General features: G+C 37.2%; 2 protein-coding genes across 4 annotated transcripts in view; one reads left to right on the top strand and one right to left on the bottom strand.

Annotated features, from left to right (window-relative positions):
* LOC121736422 (protein MON2 homolog) overlaps positions 1-10,276 on the bottom strand; it is a 38,650-nt gene extending 28,374 nt beyond the window's left edge. For both annotated transcript variants that reach the window (XM_042127602.1, XM_042127603.1), the window contains exons 1-10: positions 10,072-10,276; positions 6,387-6,518; positions 5,733-5,915; positions 5,070-5,199; positions 4,472-4,572; positions 3,747-3,872; positions 3,549-3,628; positions 2,511-2,652; positions 749-863; positions 242-373 (exon numbers count right to left, since the gene is read on the bottom strand). In XM_042127602.1, the coding sequence (XP_041983536.1) occupies positions 242-373; positions 749-863; positions 2,511-2,652; positions 3,549-3,628; positions 3,747-3,872; positions 4,472-4,572; positions 5,070-5,199; positions 5,733-5,915; positions 6,387-6,518; positions 10,072-10,191 (1,261 nt within the window). In that variant the 5' untranslated portion in view covers positions 10,192-10,276. The remainder of the gene's footprint in view (positions 1-241; positions 374-748; positions 864-2,510; positions 2,653-3,548; positions 3,629-3,746; positions 3,873-4,471; positions 4,573-5,069; positions 5,200-5,732; positions 5,916-6,386; positions 6,519-10,071) is intronic.
* Positions 10,277-13,438: 3,162 nt separating this feature from the next.
* LOC121736512 (serine/threonine-protein kinase WNK1-like) overlaps positions 13,439-22,054 on the top strand; it is a 72,599-nt gene continuing 63,983 nt past the window's right edge. The window contains exons 1-2 of one of the 2 annotated variants that reach the window (XM_042127754.1): positions 13,439-13,497; positions 15,632-16,222. In XM_042127754.1, coding sequence (XP_041983688.1) covers positions 15,938-16,222 — 285 coding nt within the window. In that variant the 5' untranslated portion in view covers positions 13,439-13,497; positions 15,632-15,937. Of the gene's footprint in view, positions 13,498-15,631; positions 16,223-22,054 lie in introns of those variants that run through there. The other variant, XM_042127755.1, reaches the window with a different exon arrangement.

Genomic DNA, 22,054 nt, shown 5'->3' with positions numbered 1-22,054 from the left:
AATTGCAACTGTCAAAAGTGCAGCCACTAGAGGCATGATCGCACTGTACACGCAATGTGCGTATTCGTTTGAGGATGCACGCTCATAGGCGTACGTTTAGGTGTGTATAAGCTCATAAACGTGTACAAATGCGTATACGTATGAGCATGCACGCTCGCAAACGTGTGCGTATACGTATGAGCATGCACGCTCGCAAATGTGTGCGTATACTGTGAGATTGTACGCTAAGGTGTATACGTACGTGCGGGCGCGGTGGCGCTGCCGGCGACGAAGAGGGACTGCACGTACGCGCCGAGCGCGGTCACGATGTCCTGGAATATGTTGGTGGCGTGCGGCCGCATATCGTAGCACGCACAGAACGCGCCCAGTAACTCTGAAATTGTTTACATACGTCAGAAAGGGATATAATGCTGCAATTTATATCGATTAAAATTATTACTTTACAAGTTTCAGCACATTTTATAAGCTTCATCTAGGTATAAATAAATTGATCGTGTAGGACTTAGTGTCGCTACTTTCACAATTATGGTTACAATCGAAGGTATAGTATGATAGCAAAATAGGTAGAAATTCGTCCACAAATTCATCGAGTATGGCCCAGTTTACTTGCGCTTGACAAACTATAGCGCTCCCATCGCGTACTTGTGGAAATTAAGTAGCAATATTCGTAGAAATGAAACGAAAGATACCGATGGGCCCACGTGAGTCAAAATGGGCGAAATACCTTTTCCGCGACCTTGTCACTCACCTGGCTGTATGGTCATCTTATGGAGCACCTCGAGCGCGAGCGCGCGCTGCCACAGCGGCTTGTCTGGATCCAGGAATTTGATCGTCAGCGACAAAAATATCTCGCACTCCGTCACCTATAAAATCAATAGAAGTTCACAGTACAATAAAAACACGTTTCATATTTTTTTAATATACAGGATTATTTTTTCACCAGTACAATAAATTTTACAACGTCATAGGTATCAATAATAGAGTATATATCACAAATAATTAGTTTTTTTCATTTCAATTAATTTATCCTTTATCCAATCTAGTACCGCTTGGGCGCACTAATTACAAGGCGACAACGGGTGCGGTATGAGGTAGGGGGCGGCGGGGTGAGGTAAGCGATCAGCCAGGCGCGCGGGGCGGCGCACGAGTTGCCTCAAATGCGTAATGCATCCACATTTTTAGTACAAGGTGTCTCAAAAGAAAGTTCACATTTAAATCTTTTTTTAAAAGAAAAGTCTTAGCTTTATTGAAAAAATGTTTATTTTATATTGAAGTACACTGTTTGGGAATTTATTTTTTAAAAATAACATCGTCCAAATGTAAACCGTTGCGCTCTCGGCATTCATTTAGTCGGGCACTAAAATTGCCTATGACAGCTCGGCAGGTTCCTCGCGCCGACATCGCTGCCCATGACTTTGGGTGAATGTAGCGGTTTCTGATGTTTTTGTTTTGGGTTGGTTGCACTCCAGTAACGACAATTTTGCTTGTTTACATGCCCATTCAGGTGTAAATGGGCTTCATCGGAAAACAAGATGTTGGTGAACGTTGGAAAGCGCTCAATCATCTGATTTACAAAGGCAAGCCTCTGACCAGCATCTTGAGGCTTCAGTTCTTGCACTAACTGAATTTTGTACGGGTGCAGCTTTAAATCTTTGTGTAAAATGCGGCATAATGAAGATCTGTGCACATTCAAAGCAATAGCACGCTTCCGAATCGAGAGGTTTGGATCATCTCGAATAGACTGAGTAACACTGTCCACGTTTTCGGCTGTTCTTGATGTTCTTGGCCGCCCAGATTTTGGTTTCTCCAGAGTTGACCCAGTCTCTTCAAACTTCTCAACCCATTTTGCAATGAGTCGAGTGCTAGGCGCATCATTTAAGTGACGAATATGTCGAATACTGCAGAATTTTCTACGCGCTACAGTCGCCGAATTACCGTTTTTGTAAAACTCACGTACGCACAACGCACGGTCCACACCAGAGAAACGCTCCATAGCGACTAAATTCCCAAGAGCCAGACTACCGACTGACATACCCCCCGCGCCCCTCAGAATAGTTGCTTTCGCGTAATAAGATAAGCAAATGTGAACTTACTTTTGAGACACCCATTACTTTAGCGGATAAGTCCGGGGCTTGATATTTTTGTTTTTTGTTCCAAAGGGGTAGTAACAAAAATTGCTAGTATTTTTTATTTTTGGCAACTATTACGTATGTTGATTTATTGTACTGGAGAAAAAATATAATAATCTAAAGTCTGAACTAATATACAGGATATATTAGTTCAGACTTTAGATTATTATTATCACACATCCCAAGTTTTTAGTAGGTAAGTATTAGGTATACCTTAAAGTAAGTCTTTCGACTACTACTGAGTCTTAGTCAAAATATTATGCATATTTTAGTATGCTATCATCGTTATGTCACTTAGCAACCTAATGTCAAATCCCATACATTATTGTTTCTAACTTAGCATTAGTATCTTGGCTTAGGTTCCCTCAACACAATACTCACCAGCAGCTCATGGTATCGGTGCAGGATGACGGACACGAGGCGCAGCAGACGCATGGTGACGGGGAAGTGCGGGCGCTCCGCCGCGCCGCCCCCCGCCGCCGCCGCCCCACCCCCCGGGATGTGCGCCACCGGTAGCGCCGCCCTGATACATAGTGTTACTAATTAATAGACATCGTATTATATGCACCTAAAAATTCCGAAATATAAGTACTTACATGAAAATATTTGCATTTTATTCGATGTCTACAAAATTAATGTAATTTTTTAACAAAACTTAACCTTTTCTGAGCCTTAACGTTATTTTCATTTTATATGCCTAGACAGTTGAAATACAGTAGGGCCTCAATAGTCCGAACACCCAAAATATATAACCTGTTCGGATGTACGCAGCGATCGGATGATAGTATGTAGACATTTTTAAAGGCATTTTTTGGATGTTGAAGCCATGATAAAAAACACAAATACAGTACTGTGAAGATATTATGTACCTAATACCTTAACAAAATGGCGGAATAGCGCGCGGGGGGCGGTCAAAAACAATACGCGTAGTACTTTAAGACGTCTAAATCGTTTATACGTGGGAGAGCCATGCTTCGGCACGAATGGGCCGGCTCAACCGGAGAAATACCACGTTCTCACACAAAACCGGCGTGAAACAGCGCTTGCGCTGTGTTTCACCGAGTGAGTGAGTTTACCGGAGGCCCAATCCCCTACCCTATTCCCTTCCCTACCCTACCTATTCCTTTCCCTTCACATCCCTACCCTCCCCTATTACCCTATTCCCTCTTAAAAGGCCAGCAACGTACCTGCAGCTCTTCTGATGCTGCGAGTGTCCATGGGCGACGGAAGTTGCTTTCTATAAGGTGACCCGTTTGCTTGTTTGCCCCCTTATTTCATAAAAAAAAATCGGCACTAGAATGCGGCGGCGCGGCTGCGGGAGTGACTTGTGCGGGGATGGGAGGTCGTTCGGATTAGCAGGGGTTCGGACTATCGATGCCCTACTGTACATATTATTATTATTGGGCTCATACTAGTCACCTGTACTTAACGTTGGGTGAGAATAGTCTTATGATCAAAGCACACACATGCTCCTTCAGCAGAAACCGGAACTCTGGTATCTGTAAACACACAAAACCAATAACTTTTTGTTTTTGTTTTATGTGTGTTGTTATTGTAACTGTGATTAAGCACAATAAAGTATATTTCATTCATTCATTCAAAATTGATTTAGTGTACCTTGAAGAATACAGCGGAGAAGTCAGTGAGAACAGTATCTAGGAGCTCCAGGCCAAAGGTTTTGGGCACCTCCGCGATGCCGGCCAGCCAGTTCGCCGAGTCACCATTCACCAGCTGGATTATGTCCTGCAAGCATACCATGTACTGTGTTATACTGACCTACAAGGATGGCATGGATCATGGATGACATTGTCATATGGGCGGGGATGCTATGTGTAAACTCAAAAAAATCGGCCAAGTGCGAGTCGGACTCGCGCACGAAGGGTTCCGTACCGTTATAGGGGAAAAATAGGCCAAAATTAGGTTTTTTGTATGAGAGCCCCCTTATTTTTTTTAAATATTATATTATTCATTATTAAAGTAGACATATAACTAAGGCCTTTATATAAATTTCAAGTGCCTAGCTGTTGCCATTATTGATAACGAGTAAAAAAGGCCAAAAAAATAACGTTTCTTGTATAAGAGCCCCCCTTAAATATTAATTTTAATTTGTTTTTAGTATTTGTTGTTATAGCGGCAACAGAAATACACAATCTGTGAAAATTTTAGAAGTCTAGATATAGCGGTTATTGAGTCTCAGCCTGGAGACAGACAGACAGACATACATCGAAGTCTCAGTAATAGGGTCCCACTTTTACCCTTTGGGTACGGAACCCTAATGATGCCAAGCATTATGCTTTAAAATATTACAATGCTTTAAAAGTAGACATTTAAAAAACGCTAACCTGTAATATGAGATAAGCATCAACGGCACATGGTTTGAGGTCTTTCGGCGCCTTGAGGTTGGTCTGTATTCTCACGTCCGCTGCGTTTACCTTCAGTGTACCTGCAATATCGCATTTTTAAATCGTTATTGATATGTTTGTGAGTATGGAAACGCCAAAGTCTGTATGTTGCATCTTTAAGTTAAAACCGAGTTGGATGTTTGGCATATCTTATCTTTGAAATTTAGTATATAGGGGGTTTCGGGGGCGACAAATCGATCTAGCTAGGAATCATTTTCAGAAAATGTCATTTTATTCGTGTTTTATCGAATACCGAGCAAAGCTCGGTCAAACAGCTAGTATTAGTTCTATATGCTAAATTTCAAGCTCAGAGAATGAACATAGGATAATTTTTATCAACTTTGGCATGGCATTTAGGCTCTTTACAGACGAACGACACTTGTCGACGGTTGTTTTTTTACACTGGTCGACGCGTGCCGTTCATTTGTAAGCGCTTTTAGTTGTAGTTTTAGTTTTAGTTACGGACAACTAGTTTGGAAATAAAGCTTTTCTTCTACCTCTACCACACTATAACTTATCTTCTATTGTATGTATGTACCTTCAGTCTCGGCGAGCGCGCGCTCGAACACCAGCGCGACGAGCTGCCGCACTGTGGCGGCGGCGGCGTGCGACGTGCTCACGTCCCGCCCCTCACCGCACACCACCATCCGCATGCACATCACCATCGTCTGCAACACCGTTATACCACTATACTAATATTAAAATTTGAAAGTGTGTGTATGAGGATTCAAAATAAATAAGACACAAACAACACAATAAAAAAAAATATCCACAGCCATACACACACAACATATAACCTGCTCGTTTTTGGAAGTCGGTTAAAAACTATAAGTAACCCAGTCAGTAAGCAAGCTGATGAGAAGGACTAATGGGTTATCTAAAATGTAGAATATTTAATATATAATTTATATATATAATTCAGATTTCAAACCAAAATCTTAAACGATTTGTGAACTACAGTTGCGACGGTTGCGACAGTCAGATACACTGACTGACTGACACTGACACATATGAAACTTATGAGAAACTATACCCGCGTTCCACTTGACATTAAAAACGATCAAAACGCTCAAAATAGGAGGAATTTTGAGAGTTTTGTTCGTTTTTAACGACAAGTATCTATTCCTAATCCCACATAACATACCCCAAGTTATGTGGGATTAGGAATAGATAACTCAACCAAACTTCTCTATCCACTCACCCTAGCTAACGTGTCGCCATGCACGAGATGCGATGTGGTCATGAGCAGTGCAGCTGTCTGCAGCAGCTTCAGCTCCAGCATGCCCGCCTGGCCGAGGTTGTATAGACAGTCAACGACATGGCGTGCCCCCTTCGCATCTATACCCTGCTGGGCGATCAGCCTCTGTATCGTTCCTAGGCAGAACTGGAAAAGAAAGGTAAATTGGGCTATATATAGTAAATTATCTACTTTAGTTTTGTATTAACACCCATCTACTTAGGGTATAATATAATATATACATATGCATAGGCATAAAATAAAAAAATAATTGTCAATTGAAGTGAGTTATATTAAACAAAGTGTCCTCTCTTAAGTTCTCTACAATGCTGGCTGCATATGAACACATTACCTTCCAGTTGGATTAAATTATGCCAAAAAATTTCAGCGACTTAAATTTTATTAGTTCAATACTAATTATAACTTAATGATACATGATATAAATCTGATTAAAATTGGCTTACTGTCGCACTCAGAGACGAATACTAATTAATTCACTGAAATTAAATGCAGATTCCACTGTCAAACTTTTCATTCAATTGAAGTTGAATCATCATTAATTAATGTCTCTGAGTACGGCTGTTAACCCTTAAATTAATACAACACAACAATACATACTTTGATTATTTTAACATCCTTAGATTCACAACCCTGTACCAGGGGGTACAGGATCTGATTGACGACCCCGTACAGCGACGCCTGAGGGTTATTGGATGCTAGGGACAGCTTCTCTATAGCTTCATCACATGCCTGCAATAATAAATAGTAATTACTCAAAGTACACCAGATCTCGGGAAAAACTCTTTTGTTTCCACAGGTATGCAATAAGACTTGGGAGCACGATACTTCACAACTTAAATGACATGTTTTATTTAAAGTATAATGAAGTCAGTGCTTAAAAAAATCTCAATAAAGTCTATTATATAATGCATTTGCAATTGCATTGTAAGTGTGTTTCAATTGAAATAATATTATGTTACTTCTTCAATAAAATATCCTTTGAAAACAAAGGAACGAAGCCGGGGCGGGCCGCTAGTTAATTATAATAGCAATCAAAAATAATAGTCATTAAAAACGTAATGAATTAATGAAGCACTATAATATTATCCCATCAATGAAGCGGCACCCGGCTGTCGCATAAATATTATATTATAAATCTATTGTGTCTGCGATTCCCATGATCGAGGTAATAATAATTAATATTTACGTGGACTCTCCGGGCGAGCACACCCGCGCGGCGCGCCTTGACGACGCCCAATTCGCAACGTGCAGCAGAAATCGTAATATTTTAATTTCGCCATAACATTAAAACCAAACGTCCAATTTTAATCATTCAAAGGCCAAATATTATCTACATTAACTGTACTTAGTAGTGAAATAATTTATTTTGATAAGAATTAATGCCATGAGTAAAATAAAGGCATTTAAATGTAGTCCAAAAACATTTCAAGATTTTTTAATAAAAAAATGGTTATTGTGCCTCACTCAATATAGATCGGTATAGTGTGTCGCGGACTTTTGTGTAGATATTTAAAAGATCTACAATTACTTAGAACATTTTATGGTTCTCTCTTTTATAGTTTAGGCAGCGTACGCGAAAAAAGTAACATTTCTGGTTGATTTTTTACACCTTGCGTCCGAAAATCCCAAATATCTTACGGAACCCTATTTTTTTTTCCAAAATAAAATTTAGCCTATGTTCAGCAGAATTAATGTAGGATTCCAATGGTAAAAGAATCTTTCAAATCGGTCCAGTAGTTTCGGAGCCTATTCAAGACAAACAAACAATCAAATCTTTCCTCTTTATAATAGTATTACACATAAAATCTCATTTAAGTACAAAAATATGATTTAAAAATACTTTCAATCTTAAAAACATGTATTTATTTACTAGAATAAAATGGTATTTATATTTTTTGTCTCCACGAGCTAATTCTATAAGTATTTAAGACTGCAATTATAGGTTCTTATCAATAGATAGGTGGAAGGAGTGCCTATTTTACAAAAACCTTTGTAAAATAGGCACTCCTAGTTAGTGGTCAATCAAAAGTCTTGTTCACATTCAATCTTTTACTTTGATTAAAGTAATTAAAATAAATTTAAAAATTAAATTAATAGTATGATAATTTGACAAACAATAACTACTTACAGGCTTTTCATGAAAATTATAACATAATCAGACACATAGGCTAGTTATAAGCACTACATCATAATAAGGGTAATCAAGTGTTAGTGTTTAAATACAACCACAATTGTTATGACCTTAACCAATTTAGACGTAGGAGAGCCATGCTTCGGTACGAATGGGCCGGCTCGACCGGAGAAATACCACATTCTCACAGAAAACCGGCATGAAACAGGGCTTGCGCTGTGTTTTGCCAAGTCAGGGAGTTTACCGAAGGCCCAATCCCCTACCCTACTCCCTTCCCTACCCTCCCCTAATCCCTTTCCTTCCCATCCCTACCCTCCCCTATTCCCTCTTAAAAGGCCGGTAACACATCTGCAGCTCTTCTGATGCTGCGAGTGTCCATGGGCGACGGAAGTTGCTTTCCATCAGGTGACCCGTTTGCTCGTTTGCCCCCTTATTTCATTAAAAAACTAATAATAATAATAAACAGTTTGTTTTCAAATTATAAATTAAAATTCAGAAGAAAATATTTCAAGACCTAATTATAAGATCAATAATGTGTCAATTATGTACACAACTTGGTCTTTATAAATCTTTTAATGGACAGATATTTGTGAGGCTTCAAATTACGAACCATCAAGGTAATGTTCTTATATTATGTAAAATAAGTTTTGTACTTCTAAAATCTAAATGATAGTAAAAATGATTAAAACGACAATACTATTTTTATCATACATAATATTCAATGATAAACTTTATTACAGAAGGGAAAGTGCAGTCAAGGATATTTCAATTATAATTGTAATATTAATCTATGCCAACAATTGCTGCGCTGCAGTTTTATACTTTTGTAGCTACCAATGTCTTATTGTAATAATTGTAATAACATTAAGCCATAATATTTGTAATCCATGTTATTTTGTAATGTAAATTTGTTTTGTTTAAATTAAAAAAAAATAATAATAATAATAAATAAATTGATAGTAATTTTTCCAAAAAGACATAACAAAAATTGCATAACAAACATACTTATTTATTGTTCATAAAACATAATATTTACATTGGAACTTATATTATTATTACCAAAAATACTTTTTACCTCAATAATAATAATATTAATTTTATATTATTACATTAAAATTTAAAATACATGAGGACTTTAGTAAGTCCTCATGTATTATAAATTTTAAAAAGACGTGGTCGTCTTAGGGACCTATCAGACAGAGTGGTCACGCGTTGAAGCATTTGCGTTGGAGCAGTCAGTGTGTGACTGAGGAGCAATTCTGACACATTCAGAACTCCTCCTGTGTGAGTATATAGAGATACTCACACGGGAGGCATTCTATAACATAATACAACACAAAGAACACAAAACCCTTGACCGCTCTCTGTCTGAAATATCCCAGGCAATTTCCTATAGTTGCAACTTGCAATGCAGTTTCTAATTGTTATTGGTTTGCCAAATAAAAGTCTGAAATTATAAAAAAAAAAAAATTATAAAAATATCAAAATACTTAGATGCGACATATGCCGTCAAAACTGTAGCAATGTTTTTGCATGCAAAATGTGTATCGAGAAAACATTGTCGTCCTTTTTTGTCTTACAGTAATAGCATATATTACTTTCTCTTTCGCTCATTTTACGCTTTAATCGAATCGAGAAAATATTGTCGTCCTTTTTTGTCTTACAGTAATATCATATACTACTTTCTCTTTCGCTCATTTTACGCTTCGCTATGATTTTTCTCTTAAAATGGAAGACAATAATTTGAATATGAATAAAATCTTAGTAATTACGTGTGAAATATTACACCTTTGGTTTTATTTGTATTCCTCGTTTTGTTACTGCACTGTCGGAAGGCACATGACGGCATTCTGGAGCGAAATGTAGCGAAAAACAACGCGATAATTAATGAATTAAACACGTCCGGCTGTTACCGCGTCCTAAGGCACACTGCTCTCAGATGAGTGAGCTCACTCATTTCGAGGGTGACACATTTTAGCGCTGACGATTGTATGGAATGCCTTTTCTAACGTTCTAATTCTATGATCTACGCACGTAGATTAAATATTACAATTATAATATATTTATATTATATATTATAATTTAAATATATTATTTTATTATTTTTCTGATATTATGTATTTACATAATATCAGAAAAATAAATACCTACCTCTCTTATCTGGGGGTACTTTTTCTTGGTCTCTAAGCTTAGGGTCTTAAAATCATTTTGTAAAACGTCCATAAACTTTTTTGTAGAATCATCACCGGTAACTGCACTTACAAAAGCCATTATTACATTTAATTTTTAGTTCATAATTGCAAAATATTGATACAAATTACAAAAAACAAATTGAAATATGCCAAGTTGCCATGTATTCATCTGATTCTGACATCGTATCGACATTACAATTATTAACGTTCAGAAATTTGCGATTTGTTTCAACGTTTCTACCAAAATTGATATGGTTGCGTTGCGCTGCGCACATAAAATGATGTGAAACTCATAAAAAACGCTAAATATTGATATATTTTAACATCAACATTCACAAATATTTAGTTCAATTATATTTTACAAAAATATAGTTAAATCAAATGACATTTAATAAATTTTTGAACGTATCTATTTCTTGATCGTATGGCAGCACGTAATTGGTTCGTTTTTATTTTCTCTTTAGTTAACCAATCGGAATTAAATAAGAATTTACTTTTGTCGTTTTGACCAATCGAGTTTATTTGAATATGTCATTTGTACAAGTGCCAAGTGCCAACGAGTGACGTGAACGGTGAGCCGTGAGAGTGACATTTTTATAGATATTTTGTTGCCATATGCAAAAAAAAACTAATTTGCAAAAAAAAAAAAACGGATCAGTGACGACTGACGACGCGCGGTAGAAATTAAAAAAAGGGCAATGCAGAATGAAGATGAAGATTTACAAATTCAGGGACCGTGCAGAGCGATGACACTGCCACTAGTGACGAGTAGCCGAAACTTTTACAAAAATTTTATTGTCAAGCTCTAGTCAAGCTACAGAAAATTTTAAGATTTCTTGAGAAATTTGAGTGTTTTCGTGCATTGTTGTATTCCCGGATGTTCTAATGCATACAAGAAAAATAAAGGCAAATCGAACGATCTAAAATTTTACTATTTTCCTGCCAAAAGTATTCACATATGCCATGGCTTATTGAAAAACGAAATAAATGGATAAAAGCCGGTAAAATATACGTAAGTACTTAAAAAGTTCCATGAATGTTATGTAAAAACACTGAATTTTGTAGATTATAACCGTAAATTCATTTAGATGAACACAATATGAACCTAACTTATAACCGTTGCTTCTTTCAGTAAACATCCAAACTGGCTTCCAAGTTTCATCTAAATTTTACATACCTATGCACCGCTCATTAAATTTGCCAAGATCGGAAAATCCTCTACACCCGGCATATAATACCTACCTACCTACAATTTTTCCTGGAGAAGAAAATAAAAATAAATCTTTTAAAAAATAATTTCAAAGACATCAACTAGAATGCAACAAGTTGCATCAAAAGTAAGGATAATTTGGAGAAGTCCTGCCAGGAATTTAACACAGAATATAATATAATATAATATAATAGTACTCCGTAATAGTGTTTATCTTGAACCATCTTGTCAAAGTGTTGGTTCTCAAAAGGATGATTCTTCAAGTAGGAAAACTATTAATAGTGCAGTATTTGTGTGTAATTTAAAGATTACTTATATAGTGTTTGCACTGATGAGGTACACTAGTTAAAAATAGTGACAGACAAAAGTTGTAAAGATGGTATCGAGCGAATCGCAGAAGGTTGATGAAATAAAAGCATTTATTTTAGTGAACTTGTTTTATTTTATTAATCCACAAGCATTTGCAGTAATTATTATAAGTATTTTTGCATCTTCAGTATTTAATTGCAATATTTATCAAGTTTTTACTTTCTATGCTGATGGATGCTACTAATTACTTTTTCAGATGTTTTCTTAGATATTACTAGATAAGCTTTAAACATTTTTATTCACGCTTTCGTTCTTTGTTTACGGTTAGAAACTCATCCATACTCAATATTATAAATGCGAAAGTGTAGACGTCTGTTAGCACTTCACGCCCCAACCGCTGAACCAATTTTGCTGAAATTTGGTATGGATTTACTTTGAGTCCCAGGAAAGGACATAGGATACTTTTTATTCCGGGAAAATGTACGGTTCTCGCGCGATAAATGATTTTTGGCGCAACGGAGTTGCGGGCGTCATTTACTCTTTTACTTTAATCGCGGATTCTTGGAAATCTGTTGTTATTCTCGCGGCCGCATGTGGCAACTTGGGAGTGTAAGTATTAAATCATTTATAGTCTAAAACATATAAAAAACACTTATAAACTAGCCGGGGTCAAAGAGAACGCGACGCCAAAGTCACTCACAAGTTACTTCTTTTACTCGCATCGTGTCGCTGCTGTCGAATTACGACGCCCTCTATAGTTTCTGCACGGTCCCTTTAAAGCCTGACGGCTGACGCAAATCGCAATCACAGAGTCTCGTCAGCCCTTAGCTCTCTAGCAGCCCACAAAATCCTTGAGTCTTGATGTCACCCTTCAAACACCTTTTCAGATGATTGCGATGTGATCTGCAGCTAAGCCAGGGACTACAGGGAGTAGGGACAGTGCGCCCTCAGTTTAATAAATATTAAATACAAAAGATTTTCTCAAAGCAAACATGAATTAATTTACAATTTACAAAAATGACTAAAAAGCAACAACTGACACGTTGTTCACACGTTATAAGAATTATCATAAAAAAAAATGGTTTATGTTTACACTTGAAATATCGACCCACACTAGAATAGAAAATACTTTATTTGTACAACTTGAAACTAAACTGAAACTTAAAAAACACAATAGAGGAAAAATATGTACAAATAGGCGGTCTTACTGCTAGCAGCAGTTTCTGCCAGACAACCTTTAATTTTAAAATACAAAAATAAGAGTAAGTATACTTGTTAATAATATTATGACTAAATAATAAATAAGTATATACTGCATATAACATAGGTACTATATATAATAACATATAATACATAAAAAAACTACATAAAATTTACGCAAATATAATAATATATTTTGAAAGAAGGTAAGTACATTTATAATAAACTTAGACTATTATGACAGATTTAGATAATATTCCTTAATTAACTCGCTTCTTAAAAATATGTATTGTTTGTGACTTTTGGATAGTTTCAGGTAGAGCGTTCCATAGGCGTATAGCAGAAATAGTGAAGGAAGAGTCTTAATGAGCGGTATTGTGAGAAGGAAAAGCAAGAGTAAGTTTTTTGGAGGAGGAACACTAATGTGTTAGCGGCTTTTTATTTGCATCTCTGTTTTATTCTTTACGTTGTAAGAAGAGAAACAATATTAAGCTGGATTATACTTTTTTGGCGCCTATTTTGGGCGCTTGACAGATGAGAGCGAGTTTAATATGCAAAATCAGAAATGCGAATATTTAAATTCAAATTTTTTTTAACTGGCAATACCAAACATTGTTCTAATTTGTGCAGAAGAAAAAACAATGGTGTGATTCCAGATTTTTATTTGTAAGTATTTATAGATATTATCAGATTTTTCGATAATGTTTTATGCCCTAAGAAACGAGACGATGTTAAATTGGAGATATGTTGATTGAGGTATAAGATTACGAGCTTCTAGCCTAAAATTCGTCCCATATTAGATTGATGTTCTGTCAGAGCAATTTTTTCTCTATTTATTCAACTTGATTTAACTATGCGCCATTCGTATTGCAATAAAAAGGCAGATGGATGCATATTTTAGAGCGTCCTTAAATAAAACATCGAGCAACTGGACCGCAGATGTGACTTTGATGTGATTTAGATCCGATGTCTCGAGCAGTGTCAGTCGTGTTTTCTCGCGTCGAGAATTACTTGCCGGCACCCAGTTTCAGTTATTTGTGTATCGGATGAAGTGATTGTTGTTAGTTGTTACGTACGCGACCAAAGTTATGTGCCAGTGTTTTTAAATCGTGGAGCTGGTTTTAGGCGGGGGATGGACGAATGCGAGACACGGAGATGATGTTCTCGGTAACATGTGTACTTGTCACTCGTTTGCATCAGATTGTAAATATTTTGAATGGTTTACAAGGCCAGTTGGCGTGTGAAACTTAGTAGGAATCTCCTAATCAATTTAATATATCACTTGTCCGCTCTAACATGTTCTAAATGTGTTATATCATCATCATGTGCTTAATATTAAGATTTCCTCATATAAAATTTAATATATCATTGCTTTTGAATTCTTTGGTATTTTTGTTATAAAATTCACATTAAATCACTTCTTTTTACACTTCATCTCTTAGAATTTCTTAAAGAATGTAAAAAATTTGGTTCCCTGGTCAAACACATTTTTAACATTGTAATACATTCCTCTGTTATATTTTCTCACAATTACCCCAAAAGTATTTGACAGAAGACTATAAATTATAATTTAAGCTATAACTAATATCACTATAATATACTAAATGTTGGATAAGTTTTATCAAAACAGTAGTGTAGCCTACTCAGGGCCCCCGCTACCATATGTGCAATGTGTGCAATGCACACGGGCTCCATCCTCTAGGGGCGCAAAACTAAGAGGTCCCAAAAAAATTGCCTAAAGGGGTGCCAAAATCCTTTTTTTGCACACAGGCGCCAGTAGCCCTTACGGGGGCCCTGAGCCTACTCAATCTTAACAAGATGGCAAATCCTTCAACTTTATGAAATTAGTGTAAGAAGCCCTTTCTTCTATATTTATATTCTGTTAGTGGGAAACTACTGAGTAAAGTACCAAATTTTCCCATCGAAAGAACAAACATAGCAAAATTAGACATAAATCTTAAATTAAGTCAGTGTATTTCTAACAAAATAATTTGTATAGAAAATTAAAGGTCCACAAAATATGTGTGTACCAAAGGTGTTCTTAAATGGGAAAGGCTGAAAAACTCTCCTAAATGAATTTATGTTTGATGTGGCCTTTTAATTGCATTTAGCTGAGTAGCTAATGTTTAGGCTGCCTTCACACAGTAGTGCGGCAGCCGTGCGACTTAATGTGAAGGCAGCCTTACTGTAGTTTATATAGCTGATGATAATCATATGGATGATAACAGATAACTATTCATAATATAAATAAACAATGTCCCTGTATCAACCAGGATAGTAAAAATGTTGCCTATATCGTTGTTGACATATTAGAGATAATCGCCATGGGCGCCGGCAGGAGGGTGCCAGGTGGTGCACTTGCACCCCTTGGGAATCTCGGGATCAACAGGAATTTGATTGAATTTTGAATTCAATTGAGAGTTTTTGACCGAACTTATTATTGCCGTTTTCTATAAAGTTATCTTTATCATCCTTGGTTAGTTTCCCTCGGTGGACACTTTATCCAGACATGTTGTTCGTAAAAAGTAAAAAGAAAATAAAGAAAACTGAAATCTGCACCCCTTGGAAATTATTTCTGCCGGCACCTATGCATAATCCATACTTATATTTTAAATATGAAAGTGTCTGTTTGTTACACCCTTACTCTTAAACCAAACTGAACACTTTCAGTATTGGGAGTATTGGTAAAGGATGATAGTTTTTATCATGGAAAAATGTATGGTTCTCATCCAAACTAATTTCTGCACAAACAAACATTTTGCAAAATCTTTCAAAAATAATGGTGTCTCTTTTGTTTCAGACAACATCTTTAAACAGAACCTGCAATAACTTTCCAAATTACCCTGAAGACTGTTTATATTTAGAACATTGAGTTAGCTTAAGATAGTTTACAGTTTGCTAGTGGAAAATGCCAATGTATCGAGAGAGAATCAAAAGACGGAATTAACTATTTATTTTAAATTATCTAATTAGCTCATCCATTTTTATTGCTTTAAGTTAAATTTTAGTAAACAAAATGATATTATAACAAAATATTTATTCAGCTTACAAAATTATTTACGCTATGCTAGAGTGCTTCTTTGGATATTGTGTCTGATGGAGAATTATGGACAATATGGCGTCCAACGTAACGTTACGCAGCACCAAGCAAAGGAAAGACAACCTCATTGCGAGGAAACAGGACAAGAGTCCGGAAAAGACGATCCGGGGGACCAGGGGAGCGTACCGAGGCATACCGTCTACGTCCAAACGTGATGAGGACCAGGAGACCAGCACGACAGAGAGAATGGACAGGCCGAAGAAGTTCATACAGAAGAGTCATCTGGGAAAGAGGCCGGATTTCTCGCTGAAGAACAGAAATGTGCACCTTGCTTCTTCACGTTATGGACAGGTGAGTGACTTTTTTTTACTTTTTATACAGTCTTCTGCATTGATTTTTATGAAAAAACTTTGTCCCGCGTTGTTACCCGCAGTTTTTAGGTGAAATATAATAGACCATGAAAAGTATCAATAACAGGAACATAAAGCATAGATCATAGTGCTGATGATGATGAATGTGATTTACATAGTAGCATAATATACTTTCCATTTTTAAAATAATGCTGAAACCTACAAACTTATATTCTATAAGGAGTCAGGAGTTCTCTCGGCACCTTCCGAACCATGTTATACCTTGGTACAAAATCTTAATTTTTGGTAGCATATGCTTAGAATACTTCTCATGAAACCAGAATCACCTTAACTTATTGAGAAACCAAAAAAAAGTATAAATGCAGAATCTTTGCCAAGGAGTGATACTTAAACTATACTGAAATGTGGCCATTTACCTGTTTGCTACAGTATAAACAGATATTTGTACAGGACACTGAATAATAACTTTTAACTATCAATTAAGCGTGCTAGAAAGCTATTTATGGCATAGGGAAACCTGTAAGTTTGCATTTAATATCATTTGATCTCATTTGTAATGTGATTAAATATTTTATTGTATGTATTGCAATTTGCCATCATGTTGAATGTAGAATCAGCTGCAGGTTTAGCATAACAACATTAGAAACGGGAAAGAATGGACATACTGACAGATTTTAGTGTCAAAATGGCGGATTTACTTTGTCTGTCACTTTGTCAATTCTTCCGTAGAAGGAAACCGCTTCTATGGTGGTGGTGCTAAGCCTCCTGGTCTACATTGATAAATGATACTTCATGAAGATGAGAAGAAGAAGAAGAGAGAAGAGTGTGTGTTGGAAAATTTGGCACGTCATAAAATGTCTCTGTAAAGCCGTTGCAGTAACGCACCACGCGAGCACCCTAGCAGTGTGACTCCGTATACATTCCTGTTATGTATAATAATACCCACACTGGTTTTGGTGACGGTGGCCGGTTTTATTGAAACCCTAGCCAGTTACGCAGTAGTAATTTTATAGTGACTAAGTATGTGCGCAGTACACGAGCACTCTTAATTCCTTTACTCTCATTAGTCATAAACTCATAACCCAGTGGAAGATCAGGCGCAGGACCGACTTTTAACATGCCCATCCGACGCATGGATCATCTTGCTAGTCAGACAATCAGGTGATCAGCCTGCATTGTCCCAACCAATCTTGGAAATAACATGTTTTCAACGCGGGAATCGAACCCACGACCTCCGAGTCAAGAGCCGCGCTCTAAACCACTGAACCACGGAGGCGTTGACCTGTCAGCGGTTGGCACTCCGTCTGCATTTCGGACTAGAACTCTTTCCGCCGAATATAGACGAGTTATCCAACGGTCCGCAATGCGCTATAGTTCAACGGCATCCGAACTTTCGGCTGACCTATTAAATGTACCTTGAATTATCGGGAATTCTTCTTGGCACTTCCAATTCCAATATCGGTTTATGCGACGATTTTTCGATAGAGCTATACTCAAAATTACGAGGTTGGGCTCAGAATTTCATTCAAGTTTTGATTTTCATGTTAGGTTTTATGCCGCGATTCGACGTTTGGGCTTTAGAATTTTTTTTTTTTAATAATAAGACTCTATCATGTTGTCTCTATCGTTCTATGTATTCAAGAAACTTCGTATTTATCTGAACTATTGTCCGTGGTTTGGTTGTTATTTCGACTCTACGGCTCTAAAGGAATTAATGGTTCAAAATGCATTTTTGTCTTTCAAATACTAATAAATAATAATAATATTACGGTAATTTGAATTAATCATAATATGGTACAAAATTAGTGGTTAAACGCTGGCAATTTGGGACGGCTAATAAATTCTCCCATCCATCAGCGGCGACGTGTATGAGCGATTGATACGTCAACCCGGTAATTATAGTTGATAGTCCACCTGTTACACAAAGTGGCGACAAACATGCGAATATCAACTATAATCGTTTAGGCAGAGTAAGAACATCAAGCCATAGAAATGGCACTGTCCTGTAGGTACTCTGTTGTGCCTGGGTTACACGGTGCGAGCTGACATGCGAGCTGGCCTAGTCACTAGTCAGCTACTCAGGTGCAGCTCCTTGCACCGTGTGATCGCATCACACGAGTTACTTTTATGTGCGAGTTCGAGTAGTTCAATTTCTAGGGTGCAAGCTCTCCTTCCCTCACCACAGATACAACTTGACTAGGCTATGTCATTGGTATTTGGGACATTTCTTATCTAAATGCAATGTTAACAGCTGTCAACAGCGTGCATGGTGTGACCCAGGGAGGCGAGTCGAGCTGCTCTCGTGCGAGTACACAGGCACATTAGCTGCCTACTGTCATTTCAGCTGCTCGGACTGTGTAACCTATCCTTCATATCGAGCCTTTACTGGCATAGATGTGGAGTCCACGTTGTTATGACGTTGGAATTTCGACTTTATTGCATTTCATATCAGTCACCTTTTGAATTTGTATGCCAATAGCAATTTTGGATACCAAAATTGAGACAACCCTACAAAAAATCAAAGAGCCAAAAACATAATATGAATCCTCTAAGAATCTTACTCTTTCTCCCTTGTGCCATTTTCAATTACAATTTACAATTAGTACACAGTACACACTGCAGCATTTATGGTAGAAGTAGAGGTGATAATTGCTAAAAAAATTTCGCAACAAATAGTTACAAATTGCAATACATTATAATTTGCAAACATGGACGTGAAGATATGCATGTTTTGGTCAATATCGCATGGCAGAACGGTAAATGATAGAGGTGTTTTGTTTGTATTTAGATGAGTTTTAGATCTCTGGGAGGAATGGGGATTGTCCTTTTTTTTAATTTTGCTCATTACAAAAACATTTCGAGGAATAAGGTCAGTGATCGTTTTTCTGTATATAAACGAAAAAAATACCCATTAGTTACTTATATTTTTGAACAAATATGTTTAACCTTTGTTCGACCTTCAATGGCGTTAAATTAGCAATAAATTCGACCAACATTATGTTTCGAACTTTTGGTAAGCTTCTCGTATCAGCTTTTACATAATGTGAACTTGCATTTGACAAACCAGTCATTCATTATAATTTATAATTATTTATAATTATAATTATTGGCCGCCGATGATGACGTCAGATCGAAACTTTAAAAATTTATTGAGAAAAAACTAGCCAATGAATTTTAATAATTATTTAATTTATATTCTTAAAATACCCTATTTTAACTAAAAAAAGTGCATGTGATTTTTTTTGGACAATGCCCATTGTCACATACTTTAATGCACTGGCACTTTTGCTAATGTAAATAGTTTTTATTGTAGCATATGAAACAATTTTTAATACTCATTTATACAGTCTAGACTCTAGTCCTTCTATCTATCAACGATATTCTTACGTATTATCTGTGCCGAATTTCCCTTTTTTGCTTGATAAATGGCGTAATATGCCGTCTTAAGTCGAAAATGAAGATATACTTCTAAGAAGCTGTTTGCTCGCACGGGATACTAGTGTATTGTGCCGTCAAACATCCACTGTTTACTGCTATTTTACACCTAACAAGACCTTTATTTCAAGCAAATAAGAGTCCTTTTCGTTGGAAATCCGAAGCAAAATAAGTCGGAACGGACAATATTTGAGCTGAGCAAATCTCTGGACATAAGTGCTGTACTTAGCATGAATTTGCCGACCAAACGGCAAACACTCGCTTGTTTGACCATGCGCAGATTTTTGTGAACGTAGATAATGGAATATACGTCATGTATTACTGTTTGGTCAGAGTTTTTTTTTTACTTCTGACAAAAATATATTTTAAAAGGAACGAAAAAATGTTTCATAGGTGCCTTGCAGTGGTTTGACACGACGAACATGAGATGAGAAGAAAGTTCGGGGAAGAACCTAATGTGTAAAGGTTCCAAAGGTCCTTAGTTTCACTGTTATATTGTTAGTAGTTTCTTAAGTTAGTGCTAATAATAGTATTTTAAAAAGAACCGACTTCAAATTGTACGTGTACTTAATTAATAATTAAAATTCCCTATCTCAAAAACTACTGAACCGATTTTGATAAAACTTGCAGTATTCCCTAAGTTGAACAATACCTAATACAACAAAAAAAGAATCACTTAAATCGGACTTGCAGTTCCGGAGATATGCACAAACATAAAAACATACATACATTTGAAATTTGGCATATTTGTTCAGAAGCTGCTATAGATTAACTTAAACAAAAACTGGACAATTCTGGAAATATTACATACATACGCGTCGAATTGATAACCTCCTTTTTTAAGTTTGTTAAAAATTGGTATGGAGATAATTTAAGTCCGGAAAAGGACATACGATACTTTTTATCTGGAAAAAAAATTCACGGCTGCCGTGCGAATTTTGACGCAACGGAGTTGCGGGCTTCATCTAGTATTGTAGAGATGCAGTGCTTGAATCCAGTAATACTGAAGTTCTACTGGATCAATGTAAATTGGCATTATTTTATGTGTGTCTACGGTCTAGTCTACGTCCTATATTGCCAAACCCCTGGGGGTTGGCAGTGCGTGATCGATGTGGGCGTTCCCCGTTGTCTACTGTCTGTCGACGCCACATGACGTCATGATACGTCTGCTTCATATAGTAATAAAATCGCCTACCAAAATGTGATTGTGGTTCTCGCGGTAAGCCACCGCGACCGTCAAAAACTGAAATAAAATGCCACTTTATGAATTGATTTTCTACTGACATTGGTCTAGCCAACCATGCGGCATGCCGCCGCTGCTTTGTAATGGCGTAGAACAAAATGAAACCTATAGCCCAGGTCATAAAGTGGAATTTTATTTGAATTTTTGTCTATGCGTTCCCGTGCCGGCGGCGGTGGACATGGCCTAAGGCCTAAGGCCTAAGGCCGCGTTTCCGCGTGACAGCGAAGATTTCGAGCATGGTGATTGGTCAACTCGGCACCGCTAAGCTCCGCTCCGCTCCGCTTCAGTGGAAACGCAGCCTAGGCTTTTTCGCTGTCATTCCGCTGGAATAGCACGATTGGTCAATTCGGGCACCGCTAAGCTCCGCTCCGCTTCAGTGGAAACGCAGCCTAGGCTTTTTCGCTGTCATTCCGCTGGAATAGCACGATTGGTCAATTCGAGCACCGCTAAGCTCCGCTCCGCTTCGCTTCAGTGGAAACGCAGCCTAGGCTTTTTCGCTGTCATTCCGCTGGAATAGCACGATTGGTCAATTCGGGCACCGCTAAGCTCCGCTCCGCTTCAGTGGAAACGCAGCCTAGGCTTTTTCGCTGTCATTCCGCTGGAATAGCACGATTGGTCAATTCGGGCACCGCTAAGCTCCGCTCCGCTTTCGGAGGTCTCTGACAAGAGTTTATCTATGCATTGCTTTTAATCGGTTATTGCTTTGATGTGGGCGAATCAAAAAGCGCTTGTGAATAAATAACCCACTGTACAAAAAGCATCAGAAACTGGGGAAGTCAGGGTTTATTTGCCTCGTTTGCTCTAACATGGAGGACACACAGCTCAAAGGAATGTGATACTTAGGTGTCTTTTATTTAAACATTCGATACACCCTTTAGAATATCGTTTAATACTAGCTGCTTTGCAGACTATGTTGTTAGACAATACATTAAGGGCCTGTTTCACCACTTTCTGATAAAGTGCCTAATATGCTATTCACAACTTTTTTGACAGATTCTCCATACTTGATCTGTCAAGTTAATTGGTGGATAGCCTTATCAGGAACAGGTGAAACAGGCCCTAAGGGCGTTATAAGTTTCACGTGTCTGATTGTATGTCTGTAGGTTTTGTACGAAGTTGTGTTTTAAACGAAGT

Source organism: Aricia agestis, chromosome 19 (assembly GCF_905147365.1).
Source record: "Aricia agestis chromosome 19, ilAriAges1.1, whole genome shotgun sequence".
In the NCBI taxonomy this organism is placed as follows: domain Eukaryota; kingdom Metazoa; phylum Arthropoda; class Insecta; order Lepidoptera; family Lycaenidae; genus Aricia; species Aricia agestis.
Note: the sequence above shows the minus strand (reverse complement) of the source record. Positions and strands in the feature narration are given on the sequence as shown.